Raw genomic sequence first — 24,418 nt, 5'->3', positions numbered from 1 at the left:
CTAAGCGGAAATTGCATAGTGTCGCTATCGTTGCTGTCGTCGTTGTTGCTGTCACGAGTTGCCGCCTTTTTGTTTTATTTTAATTGAATTTTGAAATATGTCCTTGCTGTCGATCCTCTTCCTGCCTGTCCCTGCCTTGCCCCCTCTTTTTTTTTGCTGCCTTTTTTGCGTTTGTTTTTTTTTTTAGCCTGTTTTTGTTTTTCCTCATGTTTTATTGGATTCGGTATGTATTTGCTGCACCGAAAATGCAATTAATTCGAGCATTTTTTGAATTGTGCTATCGACCCTCTGCCCAGCCCTTTCCACGACAGTTATTTGTTGCCATTGCTGCAATAAATTCTCGACGCTTTAAAAATAAATCAAATGCATTAAGGGCTCTCACTCCCTGTCCCTGTCCCTTTGACAATTGTTAATTAAATCAGTTTTTTGTTTTGGCAATGGCCTTCATTCCTGCAAATTAAATTGTGTTAATCTGCTCTGCTGGCGCACGTGACGTATACTTAATTTTTTATATTTTCCACTTGATTTAGCCCAACGCCTGCTAACCAAATATTTATATAAAATATGCGAGAATTTTGTCATTGGCCGCAAGTCAAAGCGAATTTTCGCTCAAAGGCCAATTCGGCACGAGTCCAGGCCTGCATTTGATGCTGCTGCCCAAATGTTGAAAGATTTCCGAGCTGCCTCCTGAGGGATGATAAACCATTTTGATGGGTGTGCTGGTCGGACAACTTGTTGAGTGTTTTTCCAGAAGTGGCTTCCCTTCGAGCAACGGCTCAATATAAAATTGCTTTTAGATGAAACATGATTTTCCCTCACATAAAGAAACGAAAAACCCAACATACACAACAAGGCAAACTATTCCCCAATGCAGTGGCTGCTCAGGCAGCGTAAAAGTATTTGAAAGGAAAGCGGATTTAAGTTTCCTGCCAAAAGTCTTCAACTTTCAACAGTTTATTGAGTTTTTCCCCTGGCCACGCACACACAAACACACACAGACTCACATTTGTTCATTCATTTAGCACACACTATTGTGTGTATTGTGATGGATGCGTTTCGAGGGCAGCGTTTCGAAGAGAATAAAGTTTTTATTTCGGCCAAGGCTTTTCGACCGCAATATTGTTTCGGGCCATAACTTTTATGCAGAGAAGAGTTTTGCACAAAACTAATTGTTAATTGAAACAAAATGCAGTCCAAACAAATGCAAACGGGAATGCAAACGGGCTCGGACAATAATGTGGCATGGAAAAGCAGGCACAAACAAATGCCCAACAATTAACTGTGGCAACAATATAAAGCGAAACTTAACTTGGGGGAAGCCGAAGAGCCTCCCTACTCCCTCGCATCAGAGTTTTGCCCCTAGGGGCTACTTACCGCTCATCACAATCACGACGAGGAGCAGCAGCCAGGCCACGCAGATGCTGTGCGCCATGTGGAGTGGCATGGCGATGGCCACGATGCCTGGATGATGGCGGCGACAGGAACAAGAAGCGGAAATGCAGTAAGCCTGGACGATGGCCTGGTCCTGGACGAGGGCTGGTAAGTGGGTGTGGCAGCTTTATCTTTTTGTTCTTGTTGTCGCTCGCTGTGTCTGTGTCTGCGTCTATTTCTGTTTCTGCGTCTGTGTTTTTGTGTCTATGCCGGCAGCAATAACCAAGTTAGCAGAATCATCATCATGGGGTTGGAGGCAGAAGCAGCGGCTGCAGCTGCAGCAACGTCATTATCGGGCCTCCCGGCGGTGGCTCTGGCTTTCTCTATTAACTTGGCCAATTGCCAGGGCCCCAGACAGCGCAGACAAAGGCTGGATGGCTGCTTGCCGTTTGTCGTTTTGCTTTTTCTATTTACCGCCTCTGTTTTACGGCCAGGCTCGTCGTCCTCGTCCTCTTCTACACGAATTGTGGCCTGTAAAGAGCAGAAAAGAAGCAGAAAATGAATTCTGTTGGTGGACTGACGCGAAAGTTATGGCAACTGACAAATCTGGCTAAGTGAGGGATGGGGGCATGATGATGGCATGGTCGATGGCATGGTCGATGGCATGGTGGCACGGGGCGGGGGGCTTTTTATGGGCTGCTGCAAGACAAGCGAACTGCTTCCTCAAAGTCAAATGCACTCATTGGCTGTCTCCTTCAGCAGCCGTTTTGTGAAACAAAATCCGAAAAACGACAACGGAAATGAACAAAACGATAATGGAGCCATGCCGCCTGCATAATGATGGCCAGTACAGTGGAACCCAAACGGCACGAACAATGGCCAGAGACATCCTTGAATGCCTGAAACTGAAGCAACAATCAAATGCAAACACCGAAACTGCTTTTGTGGCTCCATATTTATGTGGGTAAATAAATTTGATTCACAAAATAAATAGATGGGAGGATATGTATTTTTAAGTAAAAACCAATGCAAAAAATACAAAAAAAAAAAACAAAAGCAAATCAAAATTCTAGTGTCAAATACTGAATATATATAGGATTTTATAGTCGCGAAGCCATAGATTGACTATTTCAGGCCTTAGGCATTTTTTTATCTATGACCTATGATAATTCTTTATGCATTACACACTCCCTTCTGCCACTGTTCATCGTTTCGCCCAAGGGTCAGTTTTTGGTTTGCAATTTTTCATTTGCCTTCAAATTTCTACTCCGCCATGTGCTCAATCTCTGGCCGAAACTCTGGTAATTTCATTTGCTAAAAATATAATTCTTTTTTAGCTTTCTGCCGACTGCCGCCTGGTGACTGCCCTCTGCCGTCTGCCGTCTACCATCTAAGCGACTGGCAACGGGGGGCTGAAAAGTTTAAGCAGTAATTAAGTTAATTGCCTGTCTGCTACGAGGCTAAGTGCAGACTCTGCCCGACACACAGAACTTCATATTGAATGTGAAAACGCACTATGATGATCGATATCATGGGCATTTAATGGCAGCAAGCGGCACTTATACGATTATATATTGCGCATACGCCATGTGTGCACACGTGCAGCCAAAAGGAAATTTCGATAAAAATTGTTCCGGCATTCGTTGCCATTATTCCAATGATGGGATTCATAATTCTAATGCATGGATATTTCTCATGCTCATGCAAATTACGAGTACAACTGAAAAGCAAAAGGGGCCAAGGAGGGAGACGGGGGGTATGTACTGTAACGGAAACGGAAGCGAACAGGCAGCAGCAGCAGTCAGCCTCAGCCAGACAACCATTTTTTGCTATTATTGTTAGCTATTGGTTACAACAACGTATAACACCCCGCCCCACATATCTCCTTCTGCCACACTTTCTGTGGCAGACTTCAGACTTTGGAAAGCAATTTGCCACGCACTGTCAGTGGAGTTGAACGCAGTGTGGAACATTTCTAATTTTCAGCTACGAGAAGAATTTATACAATAAAAAAATGTACCAAAAAGGAAAGCCTTGCCCAAACATTTGCCGAAAAAAGCCGAAGAGAGAGACAGAGCTGCCAGAATTTACATAAATACAGCACACATACACACGCACACATTCACATAGGAATACATGGTAATACATATACACTCACAGATGCGCATTTAAATGTAAATGGTATCAAACAAAGATTTGCTTTTACTTTTACGTGTCTCTCGTGTTGCAGTGAAAGTGCTGCTGGTTCCTTCCGCCATTGCTGCTAACCAGCCTCCAGACCCTCTCCATCCACCAGTCCTTAGTCTCCTTACCCCAGTCGCAGCCTCAAGTCTCCTTACCCCCTACTCCTTACTCTGTCCCTGGCTTCCTCTTCTTCATCATAATCATTAAAAATGTTTGTGTATAACTCAGAGTATCCTATGCCAATGCAAATGAAAATGAATGTATCTTGAATACTCGTATTAGTAATAGGCAGAGGGTTCGTTCGTTAGAGAAAATCTTTAACGATAACTACTGATAAATTTTAGTATTTCATGAATAAAACAAAAGGGGGACTCAAGAGAGGCATTGAATCAATGAAAATATCGGTTACAACGAGGATTTGCTTCAGAAACATGTAAGTCCCAAGCAAACTGAAACGTTTCTAGTTCAGAACTCTAAGTTGCCAACTAGACAAATAAATGCAGAAACTACATGCACTTCAAACTAAATGAAGATATTTCTCAATAGTACACAAATGAAGATGTAAGCTGTACTTTAAAATGAGCTGCAAAATATAGTTAGTGGAAATTTCCCATCAAACTGTTTGTTATTTTTTTCCATTTGTTATATTTTCTTATATTTCTGATGTATAAATAGCACAAAAACAGCATATTCAGCCATGATTGATTTCATAGGAACATCATTGTCATTAATTATTCAAAACGATTCGTGTAGTGAAGGGTCCGAGCCACGAGCTACAAGAGTTCTACGAGTATAATTATACATAGGTGGCAAAGTAAGGCAGAAAGGAAGTAAGCATTTTGATTTCTTAACAGTTAACAAGGTAATGGGATGGAATGGAATGGAATGCCTAGGCCATGGCCTTAGACTTAATCCATTGGATTAGGAATGCCCCTAAATTATGATTCATTTTTCTGTGAGTTGAGTCTTTCCTGCGCTTGTAATTACTGGCAGACAGGCAACGGCAAACGCCACACAATCAAAACAGCCACAACGAGCCACATCGGGAGCAAAATGTATATAACATTATAAAGCAATTTGCAGTAAATCACCCAAAGCGACGCGCGTGTTTATAAATCACAAGGCAGCTCCCGAGTCCTTGCCACACAGTTCTCATCCAAGTTTTTGTGTGTGTTTTTTTTCCGGAGTTCTCTTTGTATCCCGCTGCCAGCAAACCAAAATCGAAATGAATAATTAATATGTCGCGCCTGCTGCAGAGGACGACGCAGGCCAGACGCAGACATCTTCCATCACGGGACCGACGCGGCGGCACAGCGAGAGGGCCTAAAACCAGACAACAGAATGAAGAGTATGCACAGGCGTGAGCCTGATCTTTGAATACCCTTCAAGGGCTATCTTTTCGTTACAAGAAACAAAAGAGTTTATTTAGGAAAGACTTCTGTTTCGATCAAATATAGTGCCTTCAGCAAACTGTAGAATCTGTGTCAGCTGTGGAATCTGCATTAATTATTTGCTAACCAAAAGTTCTCTCTCATGAAGAGTAAACAGTTTTCGTTGGTCTACAGCGATGAAAACAAAACAAAAGTTAGCTGCGGAAAACCACTGTGGCAACAGAATCAGCCTCACATGAGGCCCGGCGGCGTCTGAGGATCGTTGGATCCAGAGCCAAAGACGAGACAGGAGCCAGAGCAAAAACGTTACCAGAGATTGACAAATTTGCCAGAGCAAATGAAATGCTTGACTCGACTGCGCCTCGACGACGGCTAAATTTTTCATTTATGACAATGTTTACGTAATTCGACAGCCAAAACAATTTCCCCAGCTCCCACCGCCCGTCAGCCGCCATCTGCCTTTCCGTTTCCCCCCTCCCTCTCTAACATTGCGATGGGGCCAAGCCCGTACGCAAATGGGCGCTCATTTATTGTCATTCCCGGGGAACGGAACAGAGTTTCCTCTGCCCCACAGCCGAGACAGCCCCCTGGCTGTTGTCTTTGGGAGGTGGGGCTGGGCGCAACAGAGAGTGAGGCCAACGTGTGGCTGTTACGGGCTGCAGCAATGGCTTTTAAACCGTTTTAAATGGCCAACGATTTGTTTGAATGTTGTGACATAAAACTGCAATCTATGGCCCATTTCTAGGTGCGGGCGGGGCGGTCACAAGGTGAGCGTAGGGCTTAAATAGCTGCTGCTGCTGCCGGGAAGTCTGCAGCAGAGTCCATTAAGCAAAGTATCCTGCTGAAAGGGGAATGAGTGCCGGCAAAGGACAGAAATGCTTTGCTCCTGCTTGTCTCTCAATAATCAAAGATCTTGGGCAAATTGTGACTAACTGCTGGAGGGATTAGGGTTCAAAGAGGGTTGGAAAAGGGACAAGAAATATTGGGGGGCGTAGTAGGAGCAGCTGCTGCTGCTTGATTAGAGTTAAGTTGAAAGAAAATTAGCCAAAGGGCAAAGGACAAAGCATTTTTCCCTTAGTGTCATACCCGAAGAATATTTTCTTTCTAATTGCTTTAAAAGAAAACATCCCAGTATCTTTACATTCCTCCATTTCTGTCTGCAAACATTTCAGCCAGAAAACAAATCACTTCTCCAATCAGTAGCTACTCGTAAAATCCATCTAAAGACATTGTTCGGCTAAGCGCCGGCCCATGGCAGCACAATGAGCAAAGAGACCATATGTAACATCTCTTAAAAGTAACGTCTCTCTTTATTACTGTTTTGTTTGCTTTGCTTATGCTCTGTCTGGTGCTTTGCTCTCTGTCGGCGTTCGACAGCCGCTGTGGGGGAGGCTCGTCAGAGAAAGCAGAAGACACTTCAGATTCGATCATCACCGTCGTTAAACGTTTAGCTGTCTGGCACAGTGACCTGCCTGCCACAGAGTTCTAAACTAAACCTTACATAAATCTAACAACTTCAACAGTCTTGAACCGGCCCCCGCGTCTTCAATCGACCCATCGTTAACTCTCGTTATCAAATCCGCACACCTTTCGCTAGTTTTGGATAAAACATATATATTAACTTAAGTACAATAAACTGTGAATACATTAACTGAACAATCATCGCCTTTTTAATAATATCGCAATACAACGCTACTGAAGAAGCTCAGTAGCTCAACATTTGGTGACCCCGACGTGATAGAAACATAAACTTGTTAAATTTTATCACAAAAAACATAACATTTTCGTTGGATAAATTGGCTTTGAACCACGGTTTTTTCGGTTTGTCGTATGTGCACAAGCAACAGAAACGGTTCTCGCGTCATCTGCTTTGCGGTCTGCTTGCTTGCTGCTGTTTCGTTTCGGTTTCGTGCTCTCAGTGTGCATGCCTTTGTTGTTGTCGGATGCACAAGTTTAGTGCGTTTCAAACTGTTAGCTCACGCTGCTGATCTGTAAAACTGCAAGACCGTGTGTTTTGAGCGCTGCGATCGATTGTACAGTTCATGTAAAACTGCTCGAGGTTATTCACCGGCTGTTAACCTCTACACTCGCTCAGTGACTCTAAACCCAGCTTTCTACTGAGCATACACGATGGCTTCTAATAGCACCCCTTCAATCTCTCCCCCCTCACCTTTGTTCGTCGATTCGGAAGCTGCATTCAACAAGCGCAAGGTGCAATCCATGGTAGGAGCAGCACGGAGAATGGAAACTGCCGTCGGCAAGGAGAGGATTGGGGAACTCAGTGAGGAGGAGTTAAATGTGCGACTAAAGTTGCTAGCGGATCTGGTCGCTTCGTTCAACGAGCACCATAATGCCCTGGAGAGGATTGATCTCGATGAGATTGGCAGTCCCTTGAGGGAGGAGTTTGACGAATGCGTGGTCATGCTGGAAATTCGTATGAAGCGCGAGTTGAACAAGCGGCAGCCCACAATGCTCCCATGCTCAACAATGCGGACGGATCATGTTGGAGAGGCCCCAGCTACAGTCATAGTGCAGAGTCGGCCTCGCCTGCCGGAATTAAAGCTTCCCGAATTCAGCGGGGGCTACGCGAAATATGCTGCGTTTTGGGGCATGTTTGCCTCCATAATTGACAAGGATTCTGACCTAACGAATGTGGAGAAGCTGCAGCACCTACGATCCTGCCTGAAAGGACCTGCTCTAGACACAATCTCTTCGCTAGAATTCAGCCACGCCAGCTATCCCATCGCCCTAGACCTTCTTAATAAACGATTCAATAACAAGCGTTTAATATTTCAGGCACATGTCACCGACATTTTGGGTGTGCAGCGTATTGAGACCTCGTCTGTGTCCCAGCTCCGGTCATTGTCAGATACTGTAAATGCCAATCTGCGGGCCTTGCAGGTATGGGGACAAAGGACCAGATAGCTGACTGCATTCTGATACATATCCTGCTACAGAAAGTGGACAGCGCCACACAAGCCAAGTGGGAGGAATGCTCGTCAATGGATAGCATACCCACAAGCCAGCAATTTACCGCTTTTCTGGAGCAGAGATGCCAGAGGTTGGAGACTCAGGAGCACGCTAAGGAAATGTACACTAATAGCAATCGGAAACACTGCCTAGTTGCAACTACCTTCAAGCCGATTGCCTGCGCGCTCTGCGGCGACACCGGACATTCGATATATCGATGTTCTCAATTAGCAACCTTTCTCCTCGACTTCGGCTCCAGGAAGCTAATAAGCTATCCCTATGCACCAACTGCCTCCGATCAGGCCATCAGCAAGGTGAATGTCGGTCACGATCCTGCCGAGTATGTGGTGCTAAGCATCACACACTACTTCATTTCGAGTCTTCGTCCTACACTTCTCAAGCCATTCTGCCTCAACTCGTCAAATCAACATCGACTCTACGAATTCCCGCGATACCCTCTGTCGCTGAACATGCCGTAACATCGTCAGCCACGTCGCTCTTGGCCCAGAGTCATCGACGGGACGCTGTGATTTTGCCCACTGCCATAATCAGCGTAAGGAGTCGCTCCGGGATGTTGATTCCTTGCCGTGCCCTGCTCGATTCTGGATCGCAGGTGCATTTCGTCACTTCTCGTCTGGCTCAACAGTTGCAGCTACAGAAGAAAGAGTCGGAAGTTTCCGTTTCTGGTCTAGGCGATTCGTGTGCCATATCCGAAGGATGCTGCGTCGATATCCAACTGGAATCATACGCGTCCAACTATGCCGCGACCATTACGGCACTTATTGCTCCAACCATTACGGGTAACCAACCCAACGGTATCCACGACATTAATCGCTGGAACATGCCCTCCAACATACCTCTGGCGGATCAGAAGTTTCACCAGCCCCAGCCAGTTGATATTCTGATTGGAGCGGCTCTGTTCTTCGAGCTTCTATGCCTGGCAATATCAAGTTGGGAACTGGACTGCCACGTCTTCAGGAGACCAAACTGGGATGGATAGTTCAGGAGAGGTTTCTCCGTCTCTCAAGGCAGCTCCACTTTTTGCTTCTCTATTTTCAGGTAGCTCATCTGAAGTGGCCCCTCGCTCGACCCAGCATAGGGTCAGAAATAAAGTCCGGAGTAGCGGTACTGAAGACGGTGCTGAAGACAACAACAGTGCTGCAAAATAAGGACGTTAAAGATCCGTGCTCTTCAACGGGGGAGTATGTTCGGCTAAGCGCCGGCCCATGGCAGCACAATGAGCAAAGAGACCATATGTAACATCTCTTAAAAGTAACGTCTCTCTTTATTACTGTTTTGTTTGCTTTGCTTATGCTCTGTCTGGTGCTTTGCTCTCTGTCGGCGTTCGACAGCCGCTGTGGGGGAGGCTCGTCAGAGAAAGCAGAAGACACTTCAGATTCGATCATCACCGTCGTTAAACGTTTAGCTGTCTGGCACAGTGACCTGCCTGCCACAGAGTTCTAAACTAAACCTTACATAAACTAACAACTTCAACAGTCTTGAACCGGCCCCCGCGTCTTCAATCGACCCATCGTTAACTCTCGTTATCAAATCCGCACACCTTTCGCTAGTTTTGGATAAAACATATATATTAACTTAAGTACAATAAACTGTGAATACATTAACTGAACAATCATCGCCTTTTTAATAATATCGCAATACAACGCTACTGAAGAAGCTCAGTAGCTCAACAGACATTTCCAGGCTTCATTTGCATTCCCATAAAGTAAAATACAGTCCCATCCATCAGATAAAATCCTTGCTGGGCACAATTTCCCACTCGACTGGCGCTCGTTATCCCTCGTCAAATTTTATGATAATGATAATTATGCAAATGGAGCGCCTACTCCTAATTGAAACCCCCAAAGCAGCGACCAGCAGAGACCAGCACCCACGACGACCTTGACATCCAGTCATTAGTCAAACCAATGCAACAATTGACCCACACAAACAAAACAAAAGGCAAACAAAATATGAGAAAATTATTGTTTTGTGCAATTGTTTGGAGGCGGATCCTGATTCCAGGCGATCCTGGGAAAAAAGCCTTGCGCTTCACGGCATATTAAGCAAAATGAATAAATTACAATTGCAAATAGGCAATTTCCTACACTTCCTTCCTTTTGACATTTCACTGTTCAGTGTGCAACAAACAGTGAAGCAGCAACAGCAAACGGCAAACAGCAAACAGCAGTGCCTGCTGCCTGCTGGCAAATGGGGCGTGGCTGGTCGAGTTCTTATCGTACTTCTGCCTGTTGTTTCGTGTGGGGCGGGGGTGCTGGCTGTCAACTTTTTGGCGAATGGAAGTGAGTTTTTGGTCTAATTTGCAATTTTGTTTAATTGTTTTGTGGCTTTCGGATTTTGACATGATTCCATGTCCCTGCCTCCCCTTCGCAACCCCTTCTTTTCGAGATGGCGTGCGGCTGAATCGTAACTGCTGACTTGTGTGTTTGTTTTTGTGTATTTTGTGGTTTTTAGTTTGGGTCATCGTCAAATGAACGAAATCACGCACCAGCAAGCCACCCATTGAAGCCACACTCTCCTCCTCCTCCACCCCCCCTGTCCATCCACTGTTAGTGGTTTCCGCTCGAGCACATCCAACATCCATGTCTTGCCCGAAATTATAATAAAAGGTTTCCATTGCGACCAGTCCACTCCAAATATGCGGCAGGAAGCGGCGGCACAGCCAGCGAGCACGGCCTTTGTCATGCCACTGCCCTTGGCTTTTGAGCAATTAAAGTCAACCGAATATACAAAGGACAGGCTAGGATATTTTAGGATATATTTGCCCATGCAAATTGTGGCATGAATGAAAGTGATAGTGAAGAGTGGATCCTAATTTGAATATGTGGATGCGCAGTGAATGAATGAAAGCGCGCTATGAAATGTTAATTTATCCATGGCATTCCGATTTGAAAGCCAATGAAAATTCATCCATTAAACTTTAGGGAACGTAAGGCTGCAACGGGGTCCTGTTTGGGTTCTCTCTTTTGATATTCCTAAGCTTTGCCTACGTAGATACCCCATCTGATGTTCAATATACATATTTATGTATTCATTTCCAATTAAATGTAGCTTAAAGCGTATCTATTTCATTGGCAAGTGCTGCTGCAGTCGACAGTCTACAGTCGACAGTCTATTCGTAGGAGGGAAGTAATCAACCGAATTTTTGCCTCTCACTGACTTTTGGCCCAGTAATGAAAGCCACCCAAGCACAACGTAAATGGCATTGTCGAAGGGCATCCTCTGGGCCAAATTAGCTGTGCGAAAGCGAGTGCCTTGCACTTACATTTTGTCTGTGTACTTTTCAAAATTGGCTTTCACACGCCATTTGCATTTAATTGCAGAGGAGAGCGAGCCCAGCAGGCCAGAACACAGGAAAGGACCTGCAAAAAGGAGAAGAGACACCAGCACCAGCAGCAGAGATAGAGCGAGAGCTAGAGAGAACCTTCTGCCTTTCGTGTTGGCCTTGTTAACAAGCGCATTTGCCTAAAACTGCGTACACAACGAAAGGGAATTTAATTTGCCAAATCAAATATTATTGTTAATACCAATCTGCAGTTGTACTGCGCCGATAAGTGGCAATTTGGCCATAATGGGCCCTAAAGTTTACACCATTTTTGGAGGCATGGAAAGTGGCTTTATGCTACCTCATCTGTCCTCATCATCATCATCTATCGCGTTCTATTTATTGTCAATAAAGTCTCTTTGCCAACAAAAAAAGTGCGACACAGAAAATATTGTAAGTGTGCATTGAATGCCATCTAAATGTCTATATATGCGATACATTTTATATGTATTTTCCAGATTGAATTGGAAAGTCACATCCCGGCACCCACATACCCACCAACTCCATTCCTATCCGCATCCCTGTCCCCACCCCATTCGCATCTCTCTATGCCACTTCAATTGAAAATTGTCTGCGTGGCAAAAGTGAAATGCTTCAACAGAATAGCGGAAAACCGAAAGGAGGAGAGAGAGAGAAAGAATCACAGAGAATAGGAATCGGCGTCTCCTTCACTGATTGTCCGGGAAGTTCCACTACAATACTCCTCCTGTGCTCCTCTGTGTGCTTCTCCTGTGCTCGAAGCCGATGCCGATGCCGATTCCGATGCCATTGATGTTTTGCTGCGCACTCGAGTGTGTTTTCTTTGGTAATGGAATTTATTAATATTTCATTGTGTGGGCCCGTGAAAGTCGAAGGCGGCAGTTGCTGGCTGTTGGATGTTGGCTGTCGAAGCTTGTTGCCGACTTTAAGGTATGTCAACAATTGCCAGCACTTGGAATGCCTCAGCCGCAGCCGCAGTCAGTCATTCATTCGAGACGCCTCTCTTCATTCTCTTCACGAGTATTTCAACATTTTGCCCCAAAACTTTTGGGCATTGGTTAAGTACATTTTAAGGTATTCATTCATTTAAGAGGCAGACAGATTTGAATGTTCGAAAGCAGAGGCAGCATATGGGTAAGATGAACGTTCTAGGAAGAGTTTTCTGATCGAATTTCCATCGAAATTGTTTGCCAGAACACACTGCTGTCCGGTCTCGTCTGTGGTCTGTTCTGTGCTGTGCTGATTGCATGGCTATTTATCAAAGTTACAATGCAATTTCTCCATGTCCAATATGTGTTCACGGCTGATTTGCCTAATTGCTGATGCTACGGAAGAATAGGGGACATTAGCCATACATTCTCCAAATGACTGGCATTCCAGAGAGTGCATACAAAAGCACTTGAAGCAATTTAACCGCCCGTAGTGGTGTGCTGGTCTCTGTCCGGAACTTCAAGTCCGAGTCCGGTGTCAGCCGCAGCCATGCATAATTCATGTGTAGAGTAAAAGTTTCCCCCGTCCCCCTCCCACCCCTTGGAATAGTATTAGTGTTGACCAACAAAGCGCATAATGCAACTTTTCAATGTGTGGAATGGGTGGGACTTCCCATAATAATTTCAAATTCCACAACAAACAGCAAAAATCAAATTTCGAAAACTCGTAAGAAATCTTTGCACGCCATGCACTAAACCAACTCTTCCGTTTCCCCCCTCCCTACAGTGTCCGACTGTGGCAGTTTCTCATCTTCTTGCAGCCATAAACTTTTCAGCCATGGCCAGAACCAAGAAGCAAGAATCAAGAACCCAGAACCCGGAATGGAATACGAATTTTTGGCACAAGGCACACACAAGAAAGAAAAAAAAAACAGGAGAAAAAAGAATGATACGAAAGAGAAGGATGTAGAGGCGGTGAGTGGTGCAGAAAAGAAAAAACTCTTGTGATTTCAGCAATCAGAGAAGGGGCGTGGCCGTGGCTCCGAGCAGCAGCAGCAGCAACATCTCGAACAATATGAAAATAATAAAAACAGTTACATAAATCAAAAATGATAAGAAAAAACAGTGCATAAAAGTTTCAGCCAAGAAACGGGACTGCAACGCGAGCGAGGAGGCATCGACATGCTCCAGCCTTTTCCTTAGCGGAACTCCTGCTGATGCTGCTGCTCCCACCAGAACTCAAAGACTTTCCACTACCCCACCTTCAAAGTGAAGTGAACGGATTTCGATGCAAAGCACCAAAGAGAAAATCGAAAGTTGAGCTCCGTCTAAAAGGAGGAAATCAACCCGAACAACAGGAAGCACAGTCCCTGTCCCTCAGTCTCTCAATCGCTCAATCGGTTCGCTTTCTCTCTGTCTGATTTTTACTCTCTCTATTTTTGTCCCCCCTATCTGATGGAAAAGGTGAAAAATGCGTGTCAATTTTTTTTCCTATTTACTCTGCTTTACCATTTCCCCTCCCTCACAGAAAAATTGCATTGACAGGAACTGAATTATTTTGCCTGCAACATGAAAATATGTAAAAATAAAAACGGAGTTAAAGGCTTTTAAGTTGCAACATTTTCCAAGTCAATTGTTTGGAATTTTTAAGCTCTACAAATGCTTAAATGTTTACTAAACTTTTAGGCAGTTGCTAATATTAATAAAGAAGTTTTTTTCTATTGAAAAAAATTATGAAAACTTTAAAACAATAAATTAAACTCAAATGCTTAAAGTTTACTAAACTTTTAGGCAGTGCTAATATTAAATAAAGAGGTTTTTTTCTATTGAAAAAAATTATGAAAATTATGAATTATGAAATAAAATAAAAAAAAAAGATTTAAGAAGAATTATGGTAGCCAAAATGTTATTCTGATTAGCATATAATATATAGAATAAAATATTAATAGATCTGTATAGTATCTACATACTATAAGTAGATATAATATGTAAATGCACTTTCCATCACAAATACTTAACGAAACCATAAAATTCACTACTGCTTCTGTGTATTCAAGTGTATTCAATCTTCTTGGTTGATTCGTCTACTTAACAAGTTCATGTTTGTTTTATTCCATCATTGCGTAGGCGGTTGGGCGTGTCCACTGCATTATCGTAGTATCTTAAGCCACGCCCCAGGTCCTACCCTGGCCCCACTGCTTGCACTTGGTAAAACCATATCTCTCGCTTAAGACGGCGATCGAACTGCAAGTGACACTGCAAACGGGTTAGAGCGGGGTCTCAGCTTATTTATATTGCTGTGTGACCTCCCTCTAAGCCACCGGCAACAGAACACTGGGGCATCCACCAGGGTAGGGTATGTATTAAGGAACTGTGATGGTACACCCCTTTATCCTAGCCTTGCCTCCTCCTCTGTGGTGGTGTTGGTGGATTGTTGAGGATTCAGTGATAGTGATTTGTTGTCCTGCCAGCAGACTGTGCATACAAAATTACTGACGACGTTGTCGGTACATCCCGTTCCGCTCCGTTCCCTTCGGATGCCAGTTAATGTGAAAAATGTGTTGAAAATCACATTCATGCATAGATTTTTCCCATACCCTCTCTCTCCCTCTTTCTCTCTCTCTTGCGGCATTTTCCCCCAAGCAGATTTGTTGGCATCCACATCCACACGTTCTGGCCATATTGATTTAGTTGCCCTTTGACTGTGGAGGGGAATTGGAAATGGGAAAACTGATGTAAATGGGGGTAACTGCTAGGGAGCTGCTAGGGGAAATGGTAGTAGAGGGTAGCTGCCGGCTGGCGAAACAAATCAACATTGGGGGCCTGGTTGACTTAAAGCCGACACAAAGCTGCTATGAAATGCAATTAAGCCAACGCCTCCGAGTCTGACTGGGCCGCAAGCCACAAAGCCAAGTTCCAACGATAACCGAGAACCGAGAAGCGAGAGCCGTGTACCGAGTCCTGGATGAGTTGCTAACCGTTGGCCAAATATTTACCCAGACTCGGCGGAGCAGGCAATCAGTGTACGAGAAGTATAAGTGGTCCTGATTCTGGGTTCGGGTCTCTCGGTCTGTTTCTCTTAATGGACCACATTAGACACAAAATACGAGCACATTTGTGGCATTCACAAAAAGGTAAACTAAATCACACATAAATACGCATACAAATACTCATACGCATATGTGTACGTATGTCCATACTCATAAATGTGCAATTTATGGACAATAATTGCCAATAAGAGCCCCACACAGCTGTCGTCGAGACGTCGGACCACATTTCGTCTGCGAATAGTCTCTGGCTAGTAAAATAAAATCCACAGCACATATTGAATGAGGCTCCACTTTGTCCTGTTTACGATGTGGAATGTGGATGTGGCTGCTTTCATTTGCATTGCAACATATATTAGACGCTTTGCTCAATTTGCTCCCAGAGAGCTGCTCAACTCTGAAACTGCGGAGCGGACTCTGTGCTCCGAGAGAGCATTATTCACTGTGGATTTGGGTCTCGCTTAGAGTCTGATTTATTCTTGGAAATTGTTAATATGGATTGAACATTTACATCACATTTTCCAAGTGAAATATCGTGGATACGGGAATCAAATTCAATTTCAAAGTGTCATTTGATCGTTTTAAGATTAAGGCTTGACAACTACCATAATTATTACACTATAAATCGAATTATTGGCATCTGTAATTAGCCCTACAGGCATCTGAATAATAACTAATTTTAAAATAATGTGAGCCAGGCCAATCTCAGTTTATTTCTTAATTCATTGGAATTCATTGGCCCTGCCACCCCGGGGAATGACTTCACATTAATTGCATTTAAATATCTTTCCCTGCGTTCACATTTTGCAGTAGAGCCAGGCATCAGAGTTCAGGCATCGATGGCTGTTTCTCTTTCGCTTCAATTAATTATTCAAAATCAAAAGCCTGATTCAGTTACGTTATAATTAGCATTCTCAGAAACACAACACACTCACACACACACACACAACAAGACAGAAACGAAACTCTCTGGGGATGAATAACTTTATGATTTTCACAAGCCGTAGGTGGATTCTGGCTAATTAATCTTTCGCCGCTGAAATCGAGAGGTGCTTTTCTCTATTTTGCATTTGCAGGCATTCTCGTAATTCAATTTGGGAGCCGCCTGCCGCTTGCCTACTTTTGTGGGTCAAGCGAAAAGTGAAAGTGGAAATCAATCAGCCAGAATGAATTCCAGCAATTTGCAAATGGTTTATTTATGGATTCGCAACATTTGTATCTGTTCGCTAACCGCAGTTGCAACCGCACAAGAATCCACCCCCATCCCCCTGCATCTCCCTAGAGAGAGAGAGAGAGAGAGAAGCTCTACTTGCATTTCCTTTCCCTTCCTTCGTTTGGGCCCTCATGCACGTGTGTGTAATGGCCTGAACGCGTGTGGGGGCCGTCCCGTCGCCCGTCGCCCAACGGCTTTAATGGCAATTTAAAATGTCGGAAAGCCGCAAAATTTCCGTTATTCATATCAAATTAAATGTAAATATATGCCAGAGAGGGAGAGTGAGAGGCACAGGCACTTACACAGGACACACACACAGGGCAAACAATGACCGACACATATATCTTCTGCTCTCCTGCTCCTGCTTTCCCCCATCGCGAGGAAATTAATTTCCGACAGAAGTCACACAGCAATGGCATCGAGAGGGCACGGTTTCGACCACGATAATTAAGCCTATACACATCACAACCCTCCTCCTTGCCATATATACATACATATATTCTGGCCACACGCCTGACGTCTGGCTGTTTGCCTTGAAGACGGCCACTCACGGCCAGGCGGCCGCATGGCCGCATCGGAAAGGATGTCAGCCGCGAGGCATCCACACCAGAAACTGTAGCCCGCTGACAAACGTCCCCGACAGGGGACAACGGCCAGAGGACCGCGACTCAACAGACGGCCGACAGCAGACAGAGGACCAGGACCAGGAGGAAGACCAAGACCAAGGGACCCACGACAGGAGATGCCTGTGGCCGTGGGCTAACTTGGGGCGCAGCTGTCATCGCGATGCGATAAATTTTGGAGGCCAATGCCGGGCGGCGACATAAATCAGCCCAAAGATTTATGGCGATTTGCGCAACTCTGGCATCCCAGATAAAGAGCCACCAAGAATTCCTGCTCCTGTCCCAGACCCTGACCCAGCTAGCGACTGTTGCTCCACCGAATGCCACAGCATAGTTCATAATAAGTGAGAGTTTTCCAATGCTTAGTTGTGGTCGCAATGATACCTTGAAGATGGGAATTTACTTGGGACTGAATTATAAAATCGAATTAAAATGTTAAAGTTTCTTATTAAATATCAACTATATTGATGTGGAAACACTGTGCAAAATATTCTATCATTCTACTCATAAAGGAACTCACCCCGTTGCAGGGTATTCCGCTAATCCAGACAGCAATACAAAAGGCGACACAAAGTTAACAAGGGACGTGCCTGTCTGTCTGCATGTCTCCAGCCTCTTTAATACTTTCCATTTCCGCATTCTTAGTGATTATCACACTGGGACCCATTTCCCAAAGAAGTATCAGGCAAATTGAAAAGGGTAAGAATGTCCACTCCACTTCATTCTGCTCCTACGATATCCCATGACATAAAGATATACTATTACTCGAAGGGAGGCCGCTGATAAGATGACCAACGCGACGTGAACGTGGGACTTGGATGTGGGTCAACAAAGACAGAGAGAAAGAGAAATAGAGAGTGGGAGAATGGGAGCCTGGACAAATTCATTAGGCGCCGGAAATCGTTCAGCCTGACCATCGTAAAATCCATGCCGGGCTCCCCCAAAGCCTTCCCGAATGTCTCAATTTACATTTCGAACATATTTTCATTAGCGCTGAGGGCAGTTACGAGTATTGAGGGAGGCTCTGCTGCCGGACTCTCCGGTTCTGGCCATCTCATTTCATTTAAAAATAAGAAATTTCGTAATATTCCATGACTGAAGAGAGGCTCATGCCAATGGGATTCTCTGTCTCATTGCCATTCCCATTCCCATTCCGCGCTTTTGCGCTTCCTTGGCGGCCAATATTAAAAATGAAGTCCATCACTTACAGTCGCCTTCATATTTATGCGACCGCCCGTCGATGAGGCCCCCATAGCATCTTCCATCGAGAGAGACAGAGGAGAGAAAGATAAAGGGAGGAAGAGCCTGGGTAACCGCATCTCTGGCCTTCTTTCTTTGGTGGCAGGGAATCATAAAAGTTAAGCGGCAGACCAGTGAGTGGCAAATGCTGTACTGTACTGTAAACAGTGAGGCACACAATAGGGATAGTCATTCAGTTGGTCCGTCATTCAGTCAGTCAGTCAGTCATTCATTCAGAGAGTCAATGGAAGAGTCGAGTCTCTCCGTGGAGGCCTCAAGATGAAAGTGAAAGTTAAGAGCCCTTTAAAAGTTTTTCTTTTTTTATGACTTATTGCGCGCACTCCTCGTAGGCGACGCGATGCGACGACAGCACAGGAAAGCCACGAAACAGAATAAGAACAAACACAAGAGTCCTGTTCTGTCCTGTCCTTTACTGTACTGTGTGTGCGTGAGGCTATCATTATTATTCTTTTCTGTGTGCCAGAGCATAAATATAAATAGCAACTTTCAAATTTGCAAGCGCGTGAGAGTGTACCGCCCACGTGGCGTATGAGTAATGCCAACTGAAAGGGGGAGCTGCACGCTTTGGACATGTTTGAAGCTATAGATACCCTTGGTTATCATAATACCCACTGCTATAGGGTACGAAACATCTCAAAGAACAACATAAATGTGGATATGTGTCACATTATGGCCATTCCGCGTGGGAGGGAGTTCTAATGGCTATGCCACGGCTGCTGGCTGCTGCTCGTAAATCTTTTCAAGAACTGAGTGCCAAAAGCTGGGGGGATAACTTTGGTACAATATTTGCTGACATGACAAACCAAAAAACATACACTCGGGCGAAGAGAGAGAGAGAGAGACGTATAGAGAGAGAGAGACACAGAGAAGGTGATAATGACAGTTTAGGCATTCATTACACGTGTTGCTGATAAGGCGCCTGGGCACACCACACGACCAGGTGGGCGGAATCAGAATGCCACCCAAAAATAACAGCAGCAGTAGCAGTAGCAGCAACAAAAATTGACATGACGCCGCTGATAAAAGTCAACAATATAAATTAATAAAGCTGCAAGGCGCGAGACGCGAGAAGCGAGAAGCGCGCGAGTGAGAGGCCCCCAGGGATCCTGTTCAATGTCCTGCGTGTTTGCCATAATAATATATTTCATTTCGAATCAACAAGCCAAGACAGGGACAAGGCAGGCAGCAGGCCGACTCCTGGCAGGACACGAGAAAGAACCCAGGGACAGCACACAAAAAAAGAAAAAAAAGAAGAAAGCAGCACGAGCTGCGAGCTGCTAACTATGGCGATATATTCATATATTTTAAAATATGCACATTATGAGCCGAAAGTAAGCTGATATTTATGCTAATGAACCCGACGACAGTTGCCCCTGGACGAGGCCATTCATTTTCCTCGCCAAGACAAGACAGAAGACACAGAAAGGAACACAGGAGCAAGAGCAAGAGAAAAAGCAAGAACATAAACAGAAACAGTAGAAGGAGCAGCAGCAGCAGCTATCAGCCTCAAAGCAATTACTATAATTGCTCACTCCCACACACATACACGGAGAGAGAATTACATTCACTAGGGATACATTCGTACACTCACATCAATATTCATTTAATACACATGCAAAAACTTTATTTTTGTTTGACTTTGGCTCTGGCTGGGAACTTTTTCTCATCACATCAGAAATATCAAAGCAACACGTGTCCTGCCACACATCCCATCCCACATCACCCCAACCCCATTAAATCCGATTCATGAGACTCCCACAAGCAAATCATCAAAGACCAGATTTAATACGAGTTCAAGCTGCAAGAGTCTTTCCCACATTTGAGGCGAATCGTGGCCAAAGATTGTAATTAAAATTGTTCACAATATATTTTGCACATTTGCGGCCTCCTTTTCAATTTTACTGATTTTTCACATTATTTATTCAGATTTTGCCCCTGTTGCTGTCATTGCTCTTTCGTTTTTTTTTTGTGCGTTCCCAAGAGCTCCCTGCAGAGGTTTGTTCACTTTCCATGTACCTGGGCACACACATTCATTAGGCGAATGACTTCCAGTCGACATGTGCCACGTGCCACGCCCACCATTACCTCTAAGACAGGCACAAAAAAAAAAAGGAAAATAAAAAGAAAAACACAAAGGAATTCCAATTGAGTGTTCAATTCTCCTGAACAACTAAGCACAAATTCTGACACAGCCGGTAAAGACGTACAATTTATCAGTAGCTCATAGCTGCCAAAAGGGCATGGCATGGTCCTTTGAGGCCATGTACTGCCAAAGGTCATTGGTGGGGGAAGAAAAAAAATACCTTTAAAAATTCAAAATATATTTAATAACATGTGTGAAATGTAACGGGGGATGTGGATAAACTAATTTATAAAGAACCTAATTGTTTTTTTTTTAATTCAATAACGGAATTTCCGACTACGACAATAAAGAAAGTGTCCCGTCCCACATATCCCAATAGAAAAAGTTTAACAATTTTAATATCTATGAATTTATATTCGGCTGCATTTGAAATTAAGAAAACAAATCAGAAGAATCTCTCAGAAACTTTAATAATCCTTAAATACACTTGATTAATATAAATAAATGTTCCGTAAAGTAAGAAAATATTTAAATAACTCAAAAAATACAAGCAAATATTCCTAAATAGTGTTTGCTACCCCACCCACAACCTTACAGGTTATTCAAGACAATCGGAGTTTTCATTATCATCCCGAGCTTTATTTCAGTTTATTTTCCTCCAAAAAACGCACACAATTAGAACATAATTCATGGCCAACGGCTGCTTAGTGCTCTTTATGCTCCCCAATGGCTCCCCAGTGAGCATTTGTAGCTGCAGAACAATAACGAGACCAGTAGAATAGGACGGAGAGAAAGAGACAAGGAAGGAGAAAAAGTGAGAGGATAGAGACAGAGACAGAGGTAAGCAATGGCAAGTCGACTTTAATTTGTTTCGTGTGCTTCCATGGATGAGAGATGCGGAATGAACTGGCGGCCAGCAGAGGCGGACTGACTCACTACCTCTCTCTCTCTCTCTCTCTCTCTATCTCTATCACTGTGTCTCTTTCTCTCTGTCTGTCGTTCGTGGAATGCAACGCCTTTGGCAATGCCAATCTTTAATCCACCGAATCCTCCGCATGATGCATGTGCACCATTCGGGTGTAACATTTGTGGGCAAATAAAAAAATATGATAACTATACGTGTGGCATATACATATACATACGTACAATGTATGTATATTCGAGTAGTGCTCTTGTATATGGAACATTTATATGCGCATTGAAACCGAAGTTGAGTAAAAATGTAAACAATTTTTTGTTGCTGTGATGGGCACATGTATGGCTTTTTATGAAGAGGAAGCCTTTTGGCCAGAAAGCAGGCCAAATGCCCAGCAGCAGCAGCAGCAGTGGCAGTGCCAAACAAATGGCCCAATCCGGAATGGTGGGGCTGGGGGCTGGGGACTGGGCATTCGTGTCCGGCAGAATGGCAGACAAATGCACTGGGGTGCCACAAACAGACAGGCAGACGGTAGACGCGCTGACTGACCCACTGACTGGCGAAGGCAGTCTCTGTGTGCATGTTTGTGTGTGGAGCAGCATAACGAGCGCTTAAATAATTAATATTACTCATACGCAGTGATGTCCGTGGAAAAAAGAACGAGTGTACATCATGGGTACGCGCGGTCTGTTCTGTTTCTCTTCTGTTTATTTCGCAATAGCACGAGTATAAATCATAAGACGTGCACTCAGCGCGCATATTAAATCCATCGGGCTAATGAACACTGAAGCTGATTAATGAACGCCTGAGACGAGACGCTCCCAGCCGACGCTCCATTCTGCCATTCCGTCAAATGTATCTGTGTATCTTCTTCCAACTGTATCTGGATCTGTTGGCTGTTGCTGTTTCGTGTAAACTTCAATTAATAACGGAAAAGCGCGCAAAAGTTTCACTTTGCCATCAGCATTAACATTTTGCATTCATTCATTAGGAGCCAAAGTTTACGCCGATGATAAATTGTGGAAATTTTTGGCAGAAAACTGAACGTACCCTGGGGTGATGTGGGTGGTAGAGGAAATCAAACTTCTTCACTAATTCATTTTCGTTTCGAGAGAAAATGGTAAAATATGTGAACCTTTTTCAGGGGCCGCCAGACCTTTCCTAATCAAGATGAACAGCGGGTACCGAGAAAAAGTATTTAAGGATATGTCAGGGCATGGAGAGAGCGAGTGGCTTGCTGGCTGTTCATCCAAATTATCCCCTTTTTATGTTTTTAGGCACCATATAGTCGAGTCATTGTTAATCAAGACGAAACATCATTAGTTTTGGAGTCTTGGCTTTCCCTTTCCATGTTATTTGTGTTGGGTATCAAATAGTCGAACCACACGCAAAGCCCGAGCCGTGCAGTGCCATTCGTCTCGTTTCGTCCATTCAACTTTTGTTGTTATTCTCTGGGACTTTGGGGACAGAGCATAATTTGAATTATTAATTAGCGCGTAATTAGTCGGGTTTTGATGCCGCATCTTTCTCCCAGTTTTACTGCCCGTTCTGACCACGTCTTGCGGCCATAATTTGAATGCTCGCCGCAAGCCTTTGATCTTCCCGGGATTGGGGATTCTACGTCTTTTGATTACCTAATTCATTTACCTCTCTGCCCGACACCAAAAGTTTCCCTTTCTCTCCCTGTAAAATGCATAGAAATTTATCAGGCAAAAAATAACTCATTATGTGTCAAAAGCGTCCTTGCCCCAGAGAATCCTCGCGCTCCCCCTCCCACTTGACCCAAATTAAGAGCGGAACTCAAATCTGAAAGTTTTGCTTTATATTAGCTCCCACTCCTGCAAATCTGCTTTTGGCCAACAGCCGCGCGACTGTTCTTCGACTGTCCGCGCAATTAAAGCCAAGCCCCCTCCTGTTCCTGTGGCAGTGGCTTATCAAGTGAAGCTTGAACTCGAGTGCCGCGAACGATCCTCGGCACAAACTCAAACAACATAAAATGACAGCAGTTTTTTGTTTATTTTTATTCAACGTTCAACTGCTGTGCTTAAAATAGTCAAAAAGTTTTAATGACTTTATCCCCAACTAAGCGACAGCGCAACGTGCAACAGCAGCAGGCAACAGAAGCGGCAGAAAAATAGAGAAAAAGAATTCATAAAAATAAAGCCACAATCTTGAGGATTGTACGACATAAAAGAACACAAAATAACGTAGAACTGAACCAAGCTGAAATTGTATACAAATTAAATGGAAATATGTACCGGGCACCACGTGAAGAGTTGTTAAAAGTCAATTCGCATTTTCATAGAATTTTTGATAAGACCCCACAGAGAAGGGCAATGGGCCCCTAGCTGCCGGATTTCCCTGCTAGTTTTTCCGAAAATCGCATAAAATTACGTCAATATAAAAAGGTAAGCAAACCCGTGTTTCCCATTTATATGCATACACGAGCGAGGGTCCGCTTACCTCTTACCTCTTAGCCTGGCAAAAATATACTATGTAGATTTTTTGGAGGGGGCATCGCCTGCTGCCGCTGCCAGGCATTTTATCGAGCAAACTTTTCGACATATAATTCACACCAGCTGCTAATTTAAGCGCCCGAATTAATGACTCGGGCATAAAATTCTACGAGCCCTACACGACAGACTTTAGACCGAAGCAGGGCCCCTCAGGCTGCAGGGTGCAGGGTGCAGGTCGCAGGGCAATCGTAAATATCCTGCTTAAGCATGCTACCATATCGTGGGTCAAATGTCAGGGGCGAGTAGACTCAAGTGGGGTGGCGGTTCAGCCAGATTTAGTCATAAAAATCTTTATAATTGATGGGTCTACCAAGGACTGTAACCTTGAGAGGTTTAATGGCAGTCATTTTCGAATCAGGTTGCATTTATTTTTCCATTGGTTTGGCTTCCGTCCCTGAGCTGTAATTATAATTCTACCAACTGTTTGTTTTATTCCTTTCTAATTCCCTAAATAATAATCAGCAACATCTTTAAGATCTCTTCTTTGGCATTGCCTTCGAGTTTAAATTGGAATTTGTCCTCGAAACTTCTTTAGTAAAATATTATTCCATTTTTAAGTACCATTTTCATTGACCAACTTTTTATGCCTT

The 24,418-nt window shown here is 44.1% G+C and overlaps 1 protein-coding gene across 2 annotated transcripts in view; it reads right to left on the bottom strand.

Moving 5' to 3' along the window:
* Positions 1-24,418, bottom strand: part of LOC111070909 (junctional adhesion molecule A) — a 107,407-nt gene that overhangs the window by 72,075 nt on the left and 10,914 nt on the right. For both annotated transcript variants that reach the window (XM_022361951.2, XM_022361952.2), the window contains exon 2: positions 1,375-1,902. In XM_022361951.2, the coding sequence (XP_022217643.1) occupies positions 1,375-1,444 (70 nt within the window). In that variant the 5' untranslated portion in view covers positions 1,445-1,902. The remainder of the gene's footprint in view (positions 1-1,374; positions 1,903-24,418) is intronic.

This window comes from Drosophila obscura, unplaced genomic scaffold (genome assembly GCF_018151105.1).
Source record: "Drosophila obscura isolate BZ-5 IFL unplaced genomic scaffold, ASM1815110v1 contig_208, whole genome shotgun sequence".
NCBI classification, from domain to species: domain Eukaryota; kingdom Metazoa; phylum Arthropoda; class Insecta; order Diptera; family Drosophilidae; genus Drosophila; species Drosophila obscura.
This window is presented reverse-complemented; position numbering and strand designations above follow the sequence as displayed.